General features: G+C 57.9%; 1 protein-coding gene across 1 annotated transcript; it reads left to right on the forward strand.

Annotated features, from left to right (window-relative positions):
- The first annotated feature begins 2,758 nt into the window (after positions 1 to 2,758).
- On the forward strand, positions 2,759 to 11,186 carry Mapk13 (mitogen-activated protein kinase 13). Its single transcript, XM_021633482.2, has 12 exons — positions 2,759 to 2,963; positions 3,404 to 3,533; positions 4,491 to 4,549; positions 7,068 to 7,176; positions 7,318 to 7,347; positions 7,750 to 7,797; positions 7,914 to 8,028; positions 8,112 to 8,183; positions 9,110 to 9,189; positions 9,341 to 9,419; positions 9,526 to 9,702; positions 9,849 to 11,186. The coding sequence occupies exons 1-12, from the start codon at positions 2,845 to 2,847 to the stop codon at positions 9,929 to 9,931; spliced, it is 1,101 nt and encodes a 366-aa protein (XP_021489157.1). The 5' UTR covers positions 2,759 to 2,844; the 3' UTR covers positions 9,932 to 11,186.
- The last annotated feature ends 3,665 nt before the right edge of the window (positions 11,187 to 14,851 follow it).

The raw sequence follows: 14,851 nt of genomic DNA on the forward strand, positions 1-14,851 counted from the left end.
CGTCTCTCCTCCCCCCTCTTCCTAGTCCTCTTCCCCTCCCTCCTTCTCTCCCCTCCCTCTTCCTCTTCCAACCATCCTCTTCTCTTCCAGGTCCTCCTCCTGTTCTTTTCCTCCTCCCCTCCCTCCTCCTCTCCCCTCCCTCTTCCTCTCTTTGTAGTCTTTTTAGTCTTCCTCCCCTCCCATCCCTCTCTCCTCTTGGTCCTCCTTCCCTCCCTCCTCCTCTCTTTTTAGTCTTCCTCCCCTCCCACCCCTCTCTCCTCTTGGTCCTCCTTCTCTCCCTCCTCCTCTTTTCTAGGCCTCCTCCCCTCCCTCCTCCTCCCCCTCCTTCCCTAGTGACTCCCCTCACTGGATTGAAGGCAGTTCCCTCCAAGGCTGCCAGGCTGCTGAGTAAACCCAAGCCCAGCAAGGCCCAAGGTGAGGGTCATCGTCAGCTGAGTCTAAGGCTTGAGTCACTTCCTGACCCTTGCTCAAGAGGAGTCCAGAGTAGCCACCTGTGCTAGGGGGCAGCGCTCCTGGGTTACCTTTCTGGGCTCAGCTCTACCCACGGCAGAGACCCGAGCCCCTTTTCTTCTCTCAACCCAGAAGGATACCAGGAGTCGGAGGCCCTGGAATCTGGCTTCTAGAAACAGGGTTGCTTAAACCACAGAAACACCAACCCAAAGGGTCCCAAACTCCTACTGTGGGCACTTCCTTTGTCTTCGCTGGGCTCTCAGGACCAGCAAAAGGGGCGGGGAGGGAGTGGGCTGAGCTGAGGGAGCAGAGGGAGCCACATCCTTACAACCATCCCAGGCGCTTTGGAGACACCACTGAGCCTTGCTGCCAAGACCCTGGGCTCCCGGCTCCACCATGCCAGCCACTCGCCCAGCTCTGCCCTTCTCCAGCCTTGTGACCTTTGGCTAATTACTTACCTCCTCCGTGCCCCTGTGTCACCTCTCTGGTGAGGATGCTCAGCCTGACTCACCAGCCTTCTCTGCCCTGGAGGGGAATACGTAAGGCATGCCAATGGCAGGTTCATGGCAAGCCTGCATGTTTATCTCTCACTTTTACGCATTCTTTCATACGTCCCTGAGATGAATAAGACAGATGCGCCCAGCCACAGCACGTGTTAAGCATGTCTGTGGGGCTGTTCCCACAAAGGAAGTGCAGCCTGCGTGGGAGAATCAGCTGCGCAAAGTTTGGGGTCCCTGGACAGCTTGATGGGGTCACCCGGCCGGCTGGTGGCTCTCCTGTAAGCCTCCCTCCTCCGACAGCAGCAGGCTGGCTCCTTCCGCAGGGAAGCCAGGGAGCTGGTGTGGACACACCCAGGCGCGCACAAGCTCCAGAACTCCAGGACTGAGACGGAGAACCAAGTCTCCCCAGGATCACACAAAAGAGGGCCATTCGTGGCCTTAGAAAAATCAAACAAAAGCCTCTACCCAGGACTGGAAATTTACTGTGGGGCCAGAGGCAGGGGAATGTCTCTGAGTCAGAGACCAGCCTGGTCTACCTGGCAAGTTCCAGGCCAGCTAAGGCGCGAAGCGAGATCTTGTCTCACAAACCATCAACGACAGACTCCCCTGGGCGTTGAAATCTTTGTGGTCACCAGGGACTGTAGAATTAGCTGCTCTTGACTCTGGGTGTAAGACACCGAACCTTTCACGGAAAGGATAATTTGATGTCTGGATTTTGTTTCAGATTTTAAAACAGGGAGAATGAACCTTAGGATCTGGGAGTCGTGATTTTTTTTTTAGAAAGAAAAGAAGTGGGAGGGGCGCCACGGGAGCTCATTTAGAACCCCGTGAATTGCCACAACCTTCACTTTGCGGTGGTGGGTTTTTGTTTCTGTTCTCTTTGCGGGGAGGGGACCTGGGGGTGGTTGAGGCAGGGTTTCTCTGTGTAGCCTTGGCTGTCCTGGAACTCACTCTGTAGAACCAGGCTGGCCTCAAATTTAGAGATCCACCTGTCTCTGCCTCCTGAGTGCTGGAATTAAAGATTCGTGCCACCATGCCCCCCCCTTTTATTTTTTAACTATGTCTATGATGGCCAAACTGGGGCCTTCTTCAGGAGCGAGCAGTACAGGCTGTTCGCTGCTGAACAATCTCTGCATCTTTAAAGGAGTTTTGAGTCAGGCTCGTGCTGTGTAACCCATGCTGGCCTCTAACTTGTTTTGTAGCCAAGGGTGACACTGTTTCCTCTTCCTCCCTTCCTCCCTTCCTTTCTTCCTTCCTTCCTTCCTTCCTTCCTTCCTTTCTTTCTTTCTTTCTTTCCTTCTTTCCTTCTTTCCTTCCTTCCTCCCTCCCTCCCTTCCTTTCTTCCTAGTTCCTCATTCTCTCTGTCTCTATTCTTTCCCCACTCCTTCTCTCCCTCTCTTCCTTCTTTCTCAGGGTCTCACCCTTGAACTTACTATGTCCTGAACTGGATTCAGCAATTCTCCTGCTTCTGCCTCCCCTGTGTATAGAGTACAGACCAGGCCTCGCATCTGTGAGGTCTTACTTCTCCAACCATCAACTCCTCCCCACCACCAGCAGCCCCCGCCGCCGTCCTCCCCCCCCAGCCCCCGCCCCGCTGGCTCTTCCTGCAGGGCTGGAAGGGTCCAGGCGGCCTCACGGGCACCCCTTCCCGCTGGCCACCCCGCACCTGCGGCAGGTGGCTGGCGGGGCCCGCGGCCTCGGCCGGGGATGGGCGGGGCCCGGAGCGCGGACGGCGGGTGGGCGGGCCGGGGCGGGGACGCACCTGGGCGAGGCGGCAGGTGCACCGCCCCCCGGGGGGGAGGAGCGGGCGAGGGGCGGGAGGGAACCTCGGCGGGACACCCCGGCCCGGAGCCCGCGGGCAGCCACCGCAGCCGCTGCCACCACGGGGTGCGGGATGAGCCTCACCCGGAAGAGGGGCTTCTACAAGCAGGACATCAACAAGACGGCCTGGGAGCTCCCCAAGACCTACCTGGCGCCCGCGCACGTCGGCAGCGGGGCCTATGGCGCGGTGTGGTGAGACCCCGGGGACCCCGGGAGGCCGGGGAGTCGCGCGGGCCCCTCCTGGCAGCCTCCCCGGGCTCAGCCGGAGGCAGTGGGGCCCCCGGTGGGTTGAGTCGCCGCCCAGTCTGGCTCTCCGAGGCTGTAACTTTTAAGAGGGACCTCGGAGTTCGCGGGAGGGACGGCTCCCTGCGGTCGCGGAGGAGGCCCCAGAGGGGAACTTGCCAAACGGCAGAGCAGGGACTCCCGGCCTGCTCTGCCCCTTTCCGGGTGTCTCCCCCCAACCCCCCCCCCGACACGCACGCACTCTGCTGGCCCCCAAATTCCATGGCTCCAGCCAGCATGGCGAATACGCACGGAGCGGGGTGGCCTAGGACCGGGCAGGAGGGGCGGGGAGGGGCAGGAGTTGGGGCTCTTGCGCCGCCCCTCCCCCTCACCTGCCCGTGACCCCGCAGCTCGGCCACTGACAAGCGGACGGGGGAGAAGGTGGCCATCAAGAAGCTGAGCCGGCCCTTCCAGTCGGAGATCTTCGCCAAGCGAGCCTACCGCGAGCTCCTGCTGCTGAAGCACATGCACCATGAGAACGTAGGCTGCGGCAGGGGCGTGGACGTGTTGGGGATCCGAGGGCAGGGGGAAAGGCCCCCAGGAAGCGGCCTGCTGGGGTGCGGGGCCAGGGGACTCTCCCTTGCCCCACCCTCTGCCCAGCTCCTCGGTGCCAGGGCCTGCCCGGTCGTTTCCCAGAAAAAACAGCCTTATCTCGACTGGGAGGAGGAAGCAGGTGCAGAGGAGCTTTGGGATTGCCTCTGGGAGAACCCCCGTTCTGCTGCGCCTGGGCACTTGATTTAATGCTGTCTCCCTTCCGGGGCCCCAAGACTAACAGCAAATACTTCCTGAGTAATCAATGTAGGCCGGGGACGGCTGACTTATATAATCTTCTCGGTAACACATGCCAGCCGTGGCACAGATGAGGAAACTGAGGCACGGAAAGGTTTTGTTTTGTTTTCCCCCGGACTTATGCAGTTCATCAGCGGCGGAGCTGAGTTGTGGAAGTCAAGGCAGCCTGGGGCCTGACCATTTGACTGCCCTGTCTGATGGAAACAGCCAGTGACCCGGCTCTGGACCAGCTGGGAGGGCTGGGATCCATTTCAGATACTGATGAGACCTTGTAGGGCCAAGGTCTCTTCAGTGGCCTGCAGCTGTGAGCTGGAGGGGCTTGGCTCTGCTCTGAACCAGCTGGGGAGGGCAGATTGACAGACGTGGCTGGGCACGTGGCTGTCTGACAGGCTCAAGGCTGGCCCAGAGGTCCAGGGTCCCGAGGTCCTGGAGGCAGGAAGGCCTTTCATCCTCCACTCCTTTTCTCTCAAGATGTGTTAGCTGGGAGTGGGACCGTTCACCCCACACCCCAAATTTGGGAGCCGTGGGCTTACCTTGATCTCAGCCTGATTCTCCGTCGTTGTTCTTGCCATTGGGGCCACCTTCTGCCTCGGAGGGGGCCCCGGGTGGTGGTCGCAGCCCAGCCTCCATGGTGACCCCTTCCCCCAGGTCATCGGGCTCCTGGACGTCTTCACCCCGGCCTCTTCCCTTCGGAACTTCCATGATTTGTGAGTCGGGCTGGGTTTGGGGCATTGGCAGATCTACACGGCAGCTTGGGACTACTTTGGGGGAGGGTAGCTTCCAGCGTATGGGGGACAGGGGTTCCCCCTAGCGGTTCTCACAGGACGCCCTCTCTGGAATAGTGCCTCAGCTTTGGGTGGAAGGGACTGCGGGGAACCTGCCCCCTCCCCCCAGCTCCTGAACGGGTCAAGACCGCTGGCTCTCACAGGGTGTGCGCTACCTCTGCATCCCAATCCCTGGGCCCAGGTGTGACCCTGAACCTGACGATACCTAAGGGGGTTTTCCTAGCAGGAAGTGAAGCTCAAGCTGCTCTGGACAATCTGACTAAGGCAGTTTGGCTGTTATGAACAAGCAGAAAGTTTAGTTACCAAGTGTCAGGTTTTCTGGCCGGGGGCCTGGGCAAGGGCGACTGGGTGATGGTGAGAATTCAGGGTGTGAGTGGCGGCCGGAAGTGGCTTCTGTCAAGCTTCTCATCCTACCTCGGTGCCACGGAGGTTGAGGGAGAGCTTTTGTGTCTCGTGCTGCGTTTAGACAGGATCTCTGTTATATCACAGGCTGGCCCTCAACTACCTATGTAGCCAGGGATGACCCTGAACTTCTGATCCTAAGATTTCAAAAGTTGGCGCTGGTCACTGACTTCAGGGTTGTGTGCTCACTGGGCAAGCATGCTGCCAGCCGAGTCACACGCGCACCCCAGCCCCCCAGTCCTGGGGGTGTTGATCCCACCCGTCAGATTTGGGGGCCCCAGGCAGCAGCTATGAGAAAGGAGCAGGGAGCCCCTGGGAGAAGCCAGTGTTGAGGACCCCAACCACGCTACGGTGATGCAGTCAGTCTCTGTTACGGAGTGGGAGTCTGATGGCCGACCCGAGGCCACTCGGACTGTGCCGGCATCTGTTTGGACATGGTGGCTGGGGGAGGTTGGCACAGGCGACCCAGTCCCTACCTAGAAGCCACGGAGGAAGAACAGACCTCGAGGAAAGATAATGAACTCCACCTTCGGAGCATGTGAAACCGAAGGAGGGAAGAGCTTGGCTGTAGACCAGGTTAGACTCGCCTCCAGGGGAGATGGCTGAGGCCCAGGGCAGGTCAAACAGGACATGATGAGATGATGTTGGTCCAGAGTCCAGGCTTGCCGGAAGTTATGGAGGGTGAGCAGATGAAAACCAGAGAGAGAGGAGGGCTGCCAGGTGCGTGAGGGAGCTGGCATCCAGGAGAAGGACACTCGGCAAGAGCCCCTGTCACAGACGCCGTGGGTTGCCTGATGTGGGTGCTGGGAATTGAACCTGGGTTCTTTTGAAGAGCAACAAGTGCTCCCGACCGCTGAGTGGTCCCTACAGTCCCGAGCAAGAACCTAAAGAAGCAACGCACACAGCGCCTGCTGTAAGCCTGCAATCCCAGCTCTCAGGAGGCAGGGGAGCCCTGCGAGTTCCAGCCCGGGCAGGCCCACCTAATGGGACCCTGGCTCAAAACAAGAAAGTTGTGTGTTTTTGTGTGCGCGCACACGTGCTATGCACACACCTGTGTTCTGAACTTGGCTGTTACCGCCCTGAGTCACAGTCCTGACCTTGACCTGCCACAGGCCCCCTCTTCCTGCACTCTCTGAGGATTGCTTCCTGCTTCCTTCCTGGGAAGGCAGACACCTTGTAGTAAGCGGAACCAGAGCCCGCTGGGTGTCACCCACCCCCCCGCCCCAGCTGCTCTGCTGTGGGTATGGAGGAGGGCAGAGCTGGGGTACCTTTGTGGGAGCACAGACAAGTGGCTTTGCTGAGCATGCACCAATGCCAGCATCCACCGTGAGCTCTGCCAGCCAGGTTTGTGTGGCAGCGATGCCAGGAGCCCAGGCTGGGCGCTGCTGCTGCTGCTGCTTCTTCACGAATCTTCTTCCTTATTTGGGGTTATGTGTTCCTGTGTATGGAGCTGCAGAGGTGTGTAAAGGTACGTGTGCATTGATGTGTGTGGATCTGAGGTCAGAGATCAACCTCGGATGTTGTTCCTCGAGTCCTGTCTGCCTTGTTTGTGTGTGTGTGTGTGTGTGTGTGTGTGTGTATGTGTATGTATGTGCGCGCTTGCAGTCCCCCACAGGGGCCAGAACAGGGCATCAGCTCCTGGAACTGGAGTTACGGGTGGTTGTGAGTGTCCTGATAAGGAGGCCAGGATCTGAACCCGGGTCCTCTGAAAGAACAGCAAGTGTTCTTTTCGGCCGAGCCACCTCTCCAGCCCTGGTTTCTGTTGTTCTTGCTTGGTTTTTTTCAAGACAGGGTGGTGTTGTGTAGACAAGCCCGCTCTCATACTCACCGTGTAACCCAGGCTGGACCTTACATTCAGAGCCCGGCGTAGCCCTCCAGGTGTTGGGATGACAGGCATAAGCGCTCACACCCCACACTTCCTGCCCGGCGTCGTCTCCGCGGCGCCTGTCGTGCCCTCCTTCTGCCCCCTGTCCCCCATCCCGAGGTCACACTTGAGCCTCTCGGGAGGCTGGGAGCTAAAAGGCCCCCTGCCTTCCAGCTACCTGGTGATGCCCTTCATGCAGACGGACCTGCAGAAGCTCATGGGGATGGAGTTCAGTGAGGACAAGGTCCAGTACCTGGTATACCAGATGCTTAAAGGTCTAAAGGTAGGTGGGGGAGGGAGGCGGGGAGGGGGCGTGGCGAGGGTATGGAAGCTGCTGCCTTCACCACCCTTCTCTCTCTCTCTCTCTCTCTCTCCCTCTCTCTCTCTCTCTCCCTCTCTCTCTCTCTCTCTCCCTCCCCTTCAGTACATCCACTCTGCCGGTGTTGTCCACAGGGTGAGTGCGGTCTCCGCCAGGGTTCCGGGCTGTGGTGGGGGAGTAGGAACGGGGTGCTCTGCTGGCCAAGGAATTGGGAGCAGGGAGAGCCACGGTTCTAGGGAGCATGGGCCGGGGACCGTTCGGCCTCGAGGTGAGCACCGCAGAATGGCTGTGTTGCCCCCCCCATCTGGCACGTCAGGCTCTAACTGGTGGAAAAAGAATGTAGGAGTCCAATGTCGTCTTACACATGAGGAAACTGAGGCCTGGAGGGGAAGTTGAGCAGTGCATCAGCTGTTGCAGTGTATCATGGGAAATGGGTTTTGGGTGCGTGCGTGCGTGCGTGCGTGCGTGCGCCTTTGATCCGAGAGGACCTGCTGGCCCTGCTTCAACGTGATCCTCCCTCTCTGTCCTCCCTCCCAGGACCTGAAGCCGGGCAACCTGGCGGTGAACGAAGACTGTGAGCTGAAGGTGAGCGGGTCACAGCAGCTCCGCCACGGACGGGACGGGGAGGTGGGTGGAATTTGGGGTCCCTGGGAGCCCCTCTCCCCAGCCAGCTGGTTCTCCCTGTGTCCCTTGAGCCGTAGATCCTGGACTTCGGGCTGGCGCGGCATGCGGACCCCGAGATGACCGGGTACGTGGTGACCCGCTGGTACAGGGCCCCCGAGGTGATTCTCAGCTGGATGCATTACAACCAGACAGGTGAGTGGGCGGCTTCCCGGGGAGGCCCCGCCGACGTCCCCACAGACCGGCAAGCGTCCAGTAACACCCCTCCCTCCTGGCAGTGGACATCTGGTCCGTTGGCTGCATCATGGCGGAGATGCTGACCGGCAAGACGCTGTTCAAGGGAAAGGACTGTATCCTTTACTAGAAGCAGATCTGTCCGAGCACCCGTTCCCTCAGCAGCGGGATTGAAACGTGACCCGCAGCCAAACGGGACCCCTGAAGAATTATTTGTCTTATTTTGTTTTGCCCTTCAGACAGTAGCCCTGGCTGGCCTAGAACGTGCTAGAGCTGGTCTCTGCCTCCAGAGGGCTGGGATTTAAGGGGTGCATCGCCACCACACTTGACACTTCAGTGTACGGAGCCAAAGCTGACCTTGAACTGCTGCCTTCCCTTCGCGCCCGCCACCTCCCAAGTGCCTGGGTCACAGGCGCGTGGTGTCACCATGCTGGGACCAGAACCCAGGATTCCATGCTTGCTAAGCAACCCGTGGTCTCAAAGATTTATTTTTATTCATGTGTATGTGTGTGCAGGTACTACGGGAGGCCAGAATCCCTGGAGCTGGAGTTAGCAGGTTTATAAAAGGCACCAAACATGGGTGCCGGGAGCTGAACTCCCGTCCTCTGGAAAAGCAGCAAGTGCTCTCCAGCCCCCTAGAATGGTTTGAAAAACGCAGATAATCAAGTGATTAAAACAAAACAAATAAAAAAACGAGTCCTTCTGCCACATCCCCACCTCTGTTAGGAAATCAGTCTTGAGCAGATAGAAGCCTTCATGGGCCAGACAGGTGGAGAGATGGGGTGGCCCATGAAGAGGGGGCAGGGGAGGGTAACTTGGGGCGGTGTCTCGGAAAGGCCCACCCTCGGCTGCCTTCTCCTCATCTGGGCTGTCAGGAAATCCTCCAGGGACCTGCTCCAAATGTCCCAAGAGCTGTCGATGGTCAGGTAGGGCTGTAGCCAGGAGAATCTGCCAGGCTGGCTAGATAGAGCAAGACTAGAGGTGGGACAGGCAGGCCCAGAGCACTGCGGAGAGCAAGGCTGTGCCTTAACTGGCTGCCAAGACCTGGACCAGCTGACCCAGATTCTGAAGGTGACTGGGGTGCCGGGTGCTGAGTTTGTGCAGAAGCTGAAAGACAAGGCGGTGAGTGGCCTTGCCTGGCGCCTTCCCGTGGGGGTCCCTCTGCCCTGGCGGACCCTCTTGTCCTCATCCTGTCCTCATCCGACAGCCTTTCAGTCATGATGTCTCCCCTCAAGCCAGAGCCTGAAGAATCGTACGCTTTTCTGTCTCCTAGGCCAAATCCTACATCCAGTCTCTGCCCCAGAGCCCCAAGAAGGATTTCACCCAGCTCTTCCCACGTGCCAGCCCCCAGGGTGAGTCCTGACCCCCCCCCGCCTCAAACGCCAGAGTGCCTGCAGCCCACCCCCAGAGCCATCTGGGCGCAGGCCAGGAGCAGGGTTCACAGTCATGTCCCCGCAGCTGCGGACCTGCTGGACAGGATGCTGGAGCTGGACGTGGACAAGCGCCTGACCGCCGCCCAGGCACTCGCTCACCCCTTCTTTGAGCCCTTCCGGGACCCCGAGGAGGAGACAGAGGCCCAGCAGCCACTTGATGATTCCTTAGAACACGAGAAGCTCACTGTGGATGAGTGGAAACGTAAGGGATGCTCCCATCCTCCCCCAGCCGCCCTCCTTTGCGGCCTGAGGTGGCACAGCTGTGCCCAGGCGCAGCCCGTCTCCTGTGGGGGCTCTACTGTCAGGGTGGGCTCCCCCCACACACCCTAAAGCACACGCCTTCCACAGAACACATCTACAAAGAGATCCAGAACTTCAGCCCCATAGCCCGGAAGGACTCTCGCCGAAGAAGTGGCATGAAGCTGCAGTGACCGTCCGGCCCGGCCTCGGCGGGGCCCGGGAGGCCACGACAGGACCACACTCTGCCGCAGGACCACCACGTCACCGTCACTACTTACATCTCGGGGATTACGGGAATGTAGCCTTCTGAGCTGAGAGAACTCTCTTCTAGTGGCCTAGGGATCAGGCCCTGAGGGTGCAGAATTCCAACCTGCTGTTGGGGGGCTGGGGGGGGAGCTGTGATCACAGCAGGCTGTATTAAAACCAAAGTATGGGCCATCGCCTGGCTGTGGGGTCCTTTCCTTCCCAGAGGGCTGGGACTAAGGACTCACACACACATATGTACATATATATATGTAATTAGTGAAGGGGGGTGGGGGGGACAGTAGTCAGCTTGCTACAGATGGTGCAAAGGCAGTCGCTCCTGGGTCACTCTGTCCTCCGTCCCTTAGAGAGCCAGGGATGGAAGGCCACTGAGCCCCAGGGCTTTAGGTGGTGGGCTGGTACCGCCAAGGTGTTTTGGGTGCCTGATAAGCAATGGAAAACGTGAGAAGACAGGGGGGCTGGGAAATGAGTGTGGCAGCAGGCAGACCCCAGCTTTTCTTGGCTAAGGTGGTGAACCTCTGTCCCACAATGCTTTGTGCTGGGAAGATGCGTCTCATCGAGATGGCTTAATTCCTCCCTCTGCTCTGGTAGAACAAGTCCAGACACGCAGGGCACCGGGCAGCCTGGTCTGGGTTCCTGCCTGGGGTCTCTGACATCTGGCATCACACGTACCAAAGGAACTTGTCAAAATGCAGATTTCCAGGTCTGAACATGCCAACGACCCCTCACCCTGACCCCAGAGCGACTAAGCTGTATTAGCCCAAATGCAGACCCAGTAAGGGAGGGACCATATTGCAGTGGCATTTAGCATATCAGGCGGCCAAACTGGAACCCACTGCTGTCTGAGTTCCCCTTCCCTGGGCGGCCTGCCATGGGCCGTGCAGAAAAGAGCGCTGCTCTGTGTGGCTCCACTCCCCCAGAGGGTCAGGAGTCTCTTAGGGCTGTGAAGGGCTTCTGATGACATCAGGCATTTTTGTTAGAATCTGCCATTTGGAGCAAAGTGAATTGGTGAATGCAGGTTACCCACAATGCATCGGTGTTAGGCCACCCTGTGTAACCAGTGTACCATGTTCATGCAAAGCAGTAACCGGGGTGAGGGTGAGGGGCAATGTCTGTGGAGTCTCTATACTGTCTGTAAACATAAGACGCTCTGAAAATAAAGCTTATTTGAAAACAACAAAAACCAAAGCCTCAAAATCTGGCGTCAGATGCCTCAGGAGGGGAGGCGGGACTGGAACCCGTGGGGGCTTGGCACCAGGGTTTGGCTAAGCCTGCACACCAGGGCTGCCCGCCTACCCTCTGCGGCACTGACTCGGAGCCCTGTCGCTGCTTGTTGAGTTCAGGCTTTGTCCCCTCCCCATTTGAGCAACCCTGTTGTCACACCAGACGCTGGTGGGGACTGACTGGTGCCCAGCCCTCTGTCACCTTGACCTTAGAGTTGCAGGGCTGACTCAGGGGTCCTCACTTCAAATCCCTCCCTCTGAGCCTCCGTCTGGGCCCCAAGGAAGGGGTTCAGTCCTCTTACCTTGGCATTCGTGCCTCAGTCATTTCCTCAGATTTTACCAATGTCCCTGCTCCCATATTCCTTACGCCAGAGCGCCAAGCGAGGAGGCTCCGGCAAATCCTGAAGAAAATAGGTATTTCTTTTGAGACAAGGTCTTGTTTGTTTGTTTTTTGAGACAGGGTTTTTCTGTGTAGCCCTGGCTTTCCTGGACTCGATTTGTAGACCAGGCTGGCCTTGAACTCACAGAGATCCACCTGCCTCTGCCTCCCCGAGTGCTGGGATTACAGGGGTGCACTGCCATGTCCGTTGAGACAGGGTCTTTCTATGCAGCCCTGGTTGGCCTGGAACTTAATATGTAGCCCAGGTTAGCTTCAAACTCAGAGATCCTCCTGCCTCTGCCTCCTGAGTGCCCGGAGTGCAGGACTTCACCACACCCTGTAAGCAGAGTTCTATTTGATGTTTAATCCAGACCTGCCCACATACGCTTAGCCACAGGAACCCATTTTCTCCTGACAGTGCCACCCAGGCCTCTGCCCAGTGTGGGGGACCCACCCCCTTCCCCAGCAGAAGCCGTGTGTGCCTCGGTCTCCTCTTCCCTGCCACCGTGAGCCCTGCTGGGAACAGACGCCTGTGGGTGAGCGAGTGAAGACATGATTGATGTCCCTAAGTCCCGCAGACTGTTTCTCTGTTCAGCCAGTCCTGTGGTCAGACCACAGAGAGCACAGGGGAGATGCAGAAGGGGCAGCTCCAAGCTGCACCCCAGATTCCCCTCCAGAACAGCAGCCCCTCAAAACAAACAAAAAAACCCCTGCATCTCAAATCTAGGCTGTTTCTCCAGCAAACAGAGAGGTGATCTACAGTCCGGAGGGCCTGATGGCCTTGAAGATTAGCCACTGGGTCCCTCGTTGGCCAGCTGGAAGAGTGAAGTGGATGCTGACAGGCCCCGTGACCCTGAGCTTGGTGGGTGACCTGAGCTTTGTCCTGGGAGGACAGTGACTCAGAAAACAAGCCCAGAGACAAGAAACCCTTATTCAGAGCCGAGGACAGTCCCCTAACAACCATGCCCTTCCTCTCCTCTCTTCTCATCCCAGGCTAGACCTTGCTTGGCTTGCACTGGGTGGGTGGACGCTGGCTCTGTCTGCGGGGCAGCTGTGAGGAGGCCCTGGGCTGCTGTGTGGGAGTGAGAGCCCCAAGCCGGCGTGCACGGTGGCCACGGCGCAGAGCTGGAGCTGAGCTGAGAGGGGAAATGACACAACCGTCAGTCACCACAGAGAGATCCCAACAGCAACTGCGGTGCAGGAAGGAGGGCTTCCCCCAACACATGCACCTCCTGGCCTCTGTGCCCTTCCTGTCTGTGACAGTCCCTGGGGCTCACGCCTTCCACCCTTTCTCTGCTCCGCAGTGAGACTTTCCCCTTGAGAATTGTGTCTCCATCAGGCTCTGGATCAAGGAAGAAGCTGGGGACCCCCTCAACCTCAGCAGGCCGCTGAGGCTCAGTGCCACAAAGTAGAACAGGACACCCAGGGAGTTCGTGAGCCCCTGGATGGGGTCAGCCAGCAGATGCTTTCCATCTAGTGTCAACTGGGACAGCTCGCTGCAGGCTCCTGGCTCTTCCTTACGCCCTAAACCAACCTCCCTCCAGCTCACTGCTGTGATGCCAAGAGGGCAGGGCCATCGCCTCTCCCTGCGAGGGACGAGCGCTAACTCCTTGCTATAAGATCACAGCCAAGCTGTGCCCACTGAGCAGTGGAGGAACCGAGTCAAGGGGCCAGGACCTGTTCATATGATCTTCGCCACATACTCAGGGTCTGTGATTACTTCAGAATTGAAATGTTCCCTTCAGTTTTTAAAGGTTTAAGTTTTCAAGCCAGGCGGTGGTGGCACACAACGCTAATCCCAGCGCTCAGGAGGCAGAGGCAGGTGGGTCTCTGTCATTTTTAAGCCAGCCTGGTCTACAGAGTGAGCTCCAGGGTAGCCAAGGCTACTTGGGGAGAGACTTTCTCAAAGAACCAAATAAATTAGGAAATAAAATAAAATAAGCACATAGGAGCTGGAGGGCTCCTTGTTTGGCACTAAATTTTCCAGTGTGAATGTACTTGCACTTCAGGGTCATTGTACTTGTTGCTAGAACAACTGCCGTCTGCACAGCTGGTTGACAACAGTGCAGAGTCACCCTGGTCTCCATTCAACAATGGACTGTGTGTTTGTGAGAGAGAGAGACACAGAGAGAGACAGAGAGAGAGGTGGTATGTATGTGTGTTCCCTGTCTCTGTTCCCCAGTGCTGGGGTTACAGGCACATACAACCGTGCCTGACCTTTTATGTGGGTCTTAGGATTCGAACTCAGGTCCTCACACTTACATAGCAAATGCTCCTACTACAGAACCATCTCCCCAACCCTGTGGAACACTTCTGAGGTTGCAGACGCTTCTTTACACGATGCAGAAGGGACTTTCAAGGAAGAAGCAAACATTGGAGGCACTTGTCCTCTGTGACGGATGTATAGGCTGTGCGCCTCAGACAGCCTGGGTCGCGCTCATGTCACCAAAGGCCTAAGGCCTGGCTGGGCAGTGCCACTGTCTTTGAGGAGCCCCCCATGGCTCCAAAGCCTCTGAAGCAGGGGACTGTGGTAGGATACCTAAAGGTAATGGGAGTGAATGCTCCCTGGGTGGCAGAGACCGTGCAGAACACTGCGAGGGTTCATCGTGTCAACCTGCCTGGTCGTGGCATCACCTAGGAGACACACTGCTGGACGTGTCTGTCGGGTGTCCCCCTACAGGGCTAAGTGAAGAGGGAAGATCTGTCCTGATCCTGGGTAGCAGCCTCCCATGGGTGGGGCACAAGCAGGATCAAAAGCCAGCCAAGGGAGCCAGGTGGTGACGCACACCTTTAGACCCAGCACAAGGGAGGCAGAGGCAGGAGGATCGCTGTGAGTTCGAGGACAGCCTGGTCTGCAAGGAGAGTCCAGGACAGCCAGGGCTACACCGAGAAACTCTGTCTCGGCAAACGGAAACCAAAAAACAAACAAATAAAATAGCAAAAAACGAAACAAACAAAGAAAAGCCAAGGAGCAGAGCTGATCTCTCTCTGAGGGCCAGCACCCATCTCTCTGCTTCTGATGACAGTTTGGCCACCTACTTTCCGAACCACGGTTGATTACCGGCAGCCAAAATAAGCTACTTCCTGGCAAGTTGCTCTTGCCTGGCATTTCATCACAGCCATGAGAAAAGGTAACTGTGACATACGTGGCCTTGGGAAATGGTCACAGGCGGTTTAGGCCTGTTGAGTGTGGACCCAGTGGGCCCTTGTCCGGCTCCCTCTCAACGGTGTTTATTTCAAGCGCC

Source organism: Meriones unguiculatus, chromosome 16 (genome assembly GCF_030254825.1).
Source record: "Meriones unguiculatus strain TT.TT164.6M chromosome 16, Bangor_MerUng_6.1, whole genome shotgun sequence".
NCBI lineage: Eukaryota > Metazoa > Chordata > Mammalia > Rodentia > Muridae > Meriones > Meriones unguiculatus.

Coding starts and splice junctions, on each gene's coding strand:
- Mapk13 (XM_021633482.2), top strand. CDS start 2,845: ATGAGCCTCACCCGGAAGAGGGGCTTCTACAAGCAGGACATCAACAAG. Junction 2,964..3,403: donor GGGGCCTATGGCGCGGTGTG/GTGAGACCCCGG, acceptor GTGACCCCGCAG/CTCGGCCACTGACAAGCGGA. Junction 9,190..9,340: donor AGAAGCTGAAAGACAAGGCG/GTGAGTGGCCTT, acceptor TCTGTCTCCTAG/GCCAAATCCTACATCCAGTC.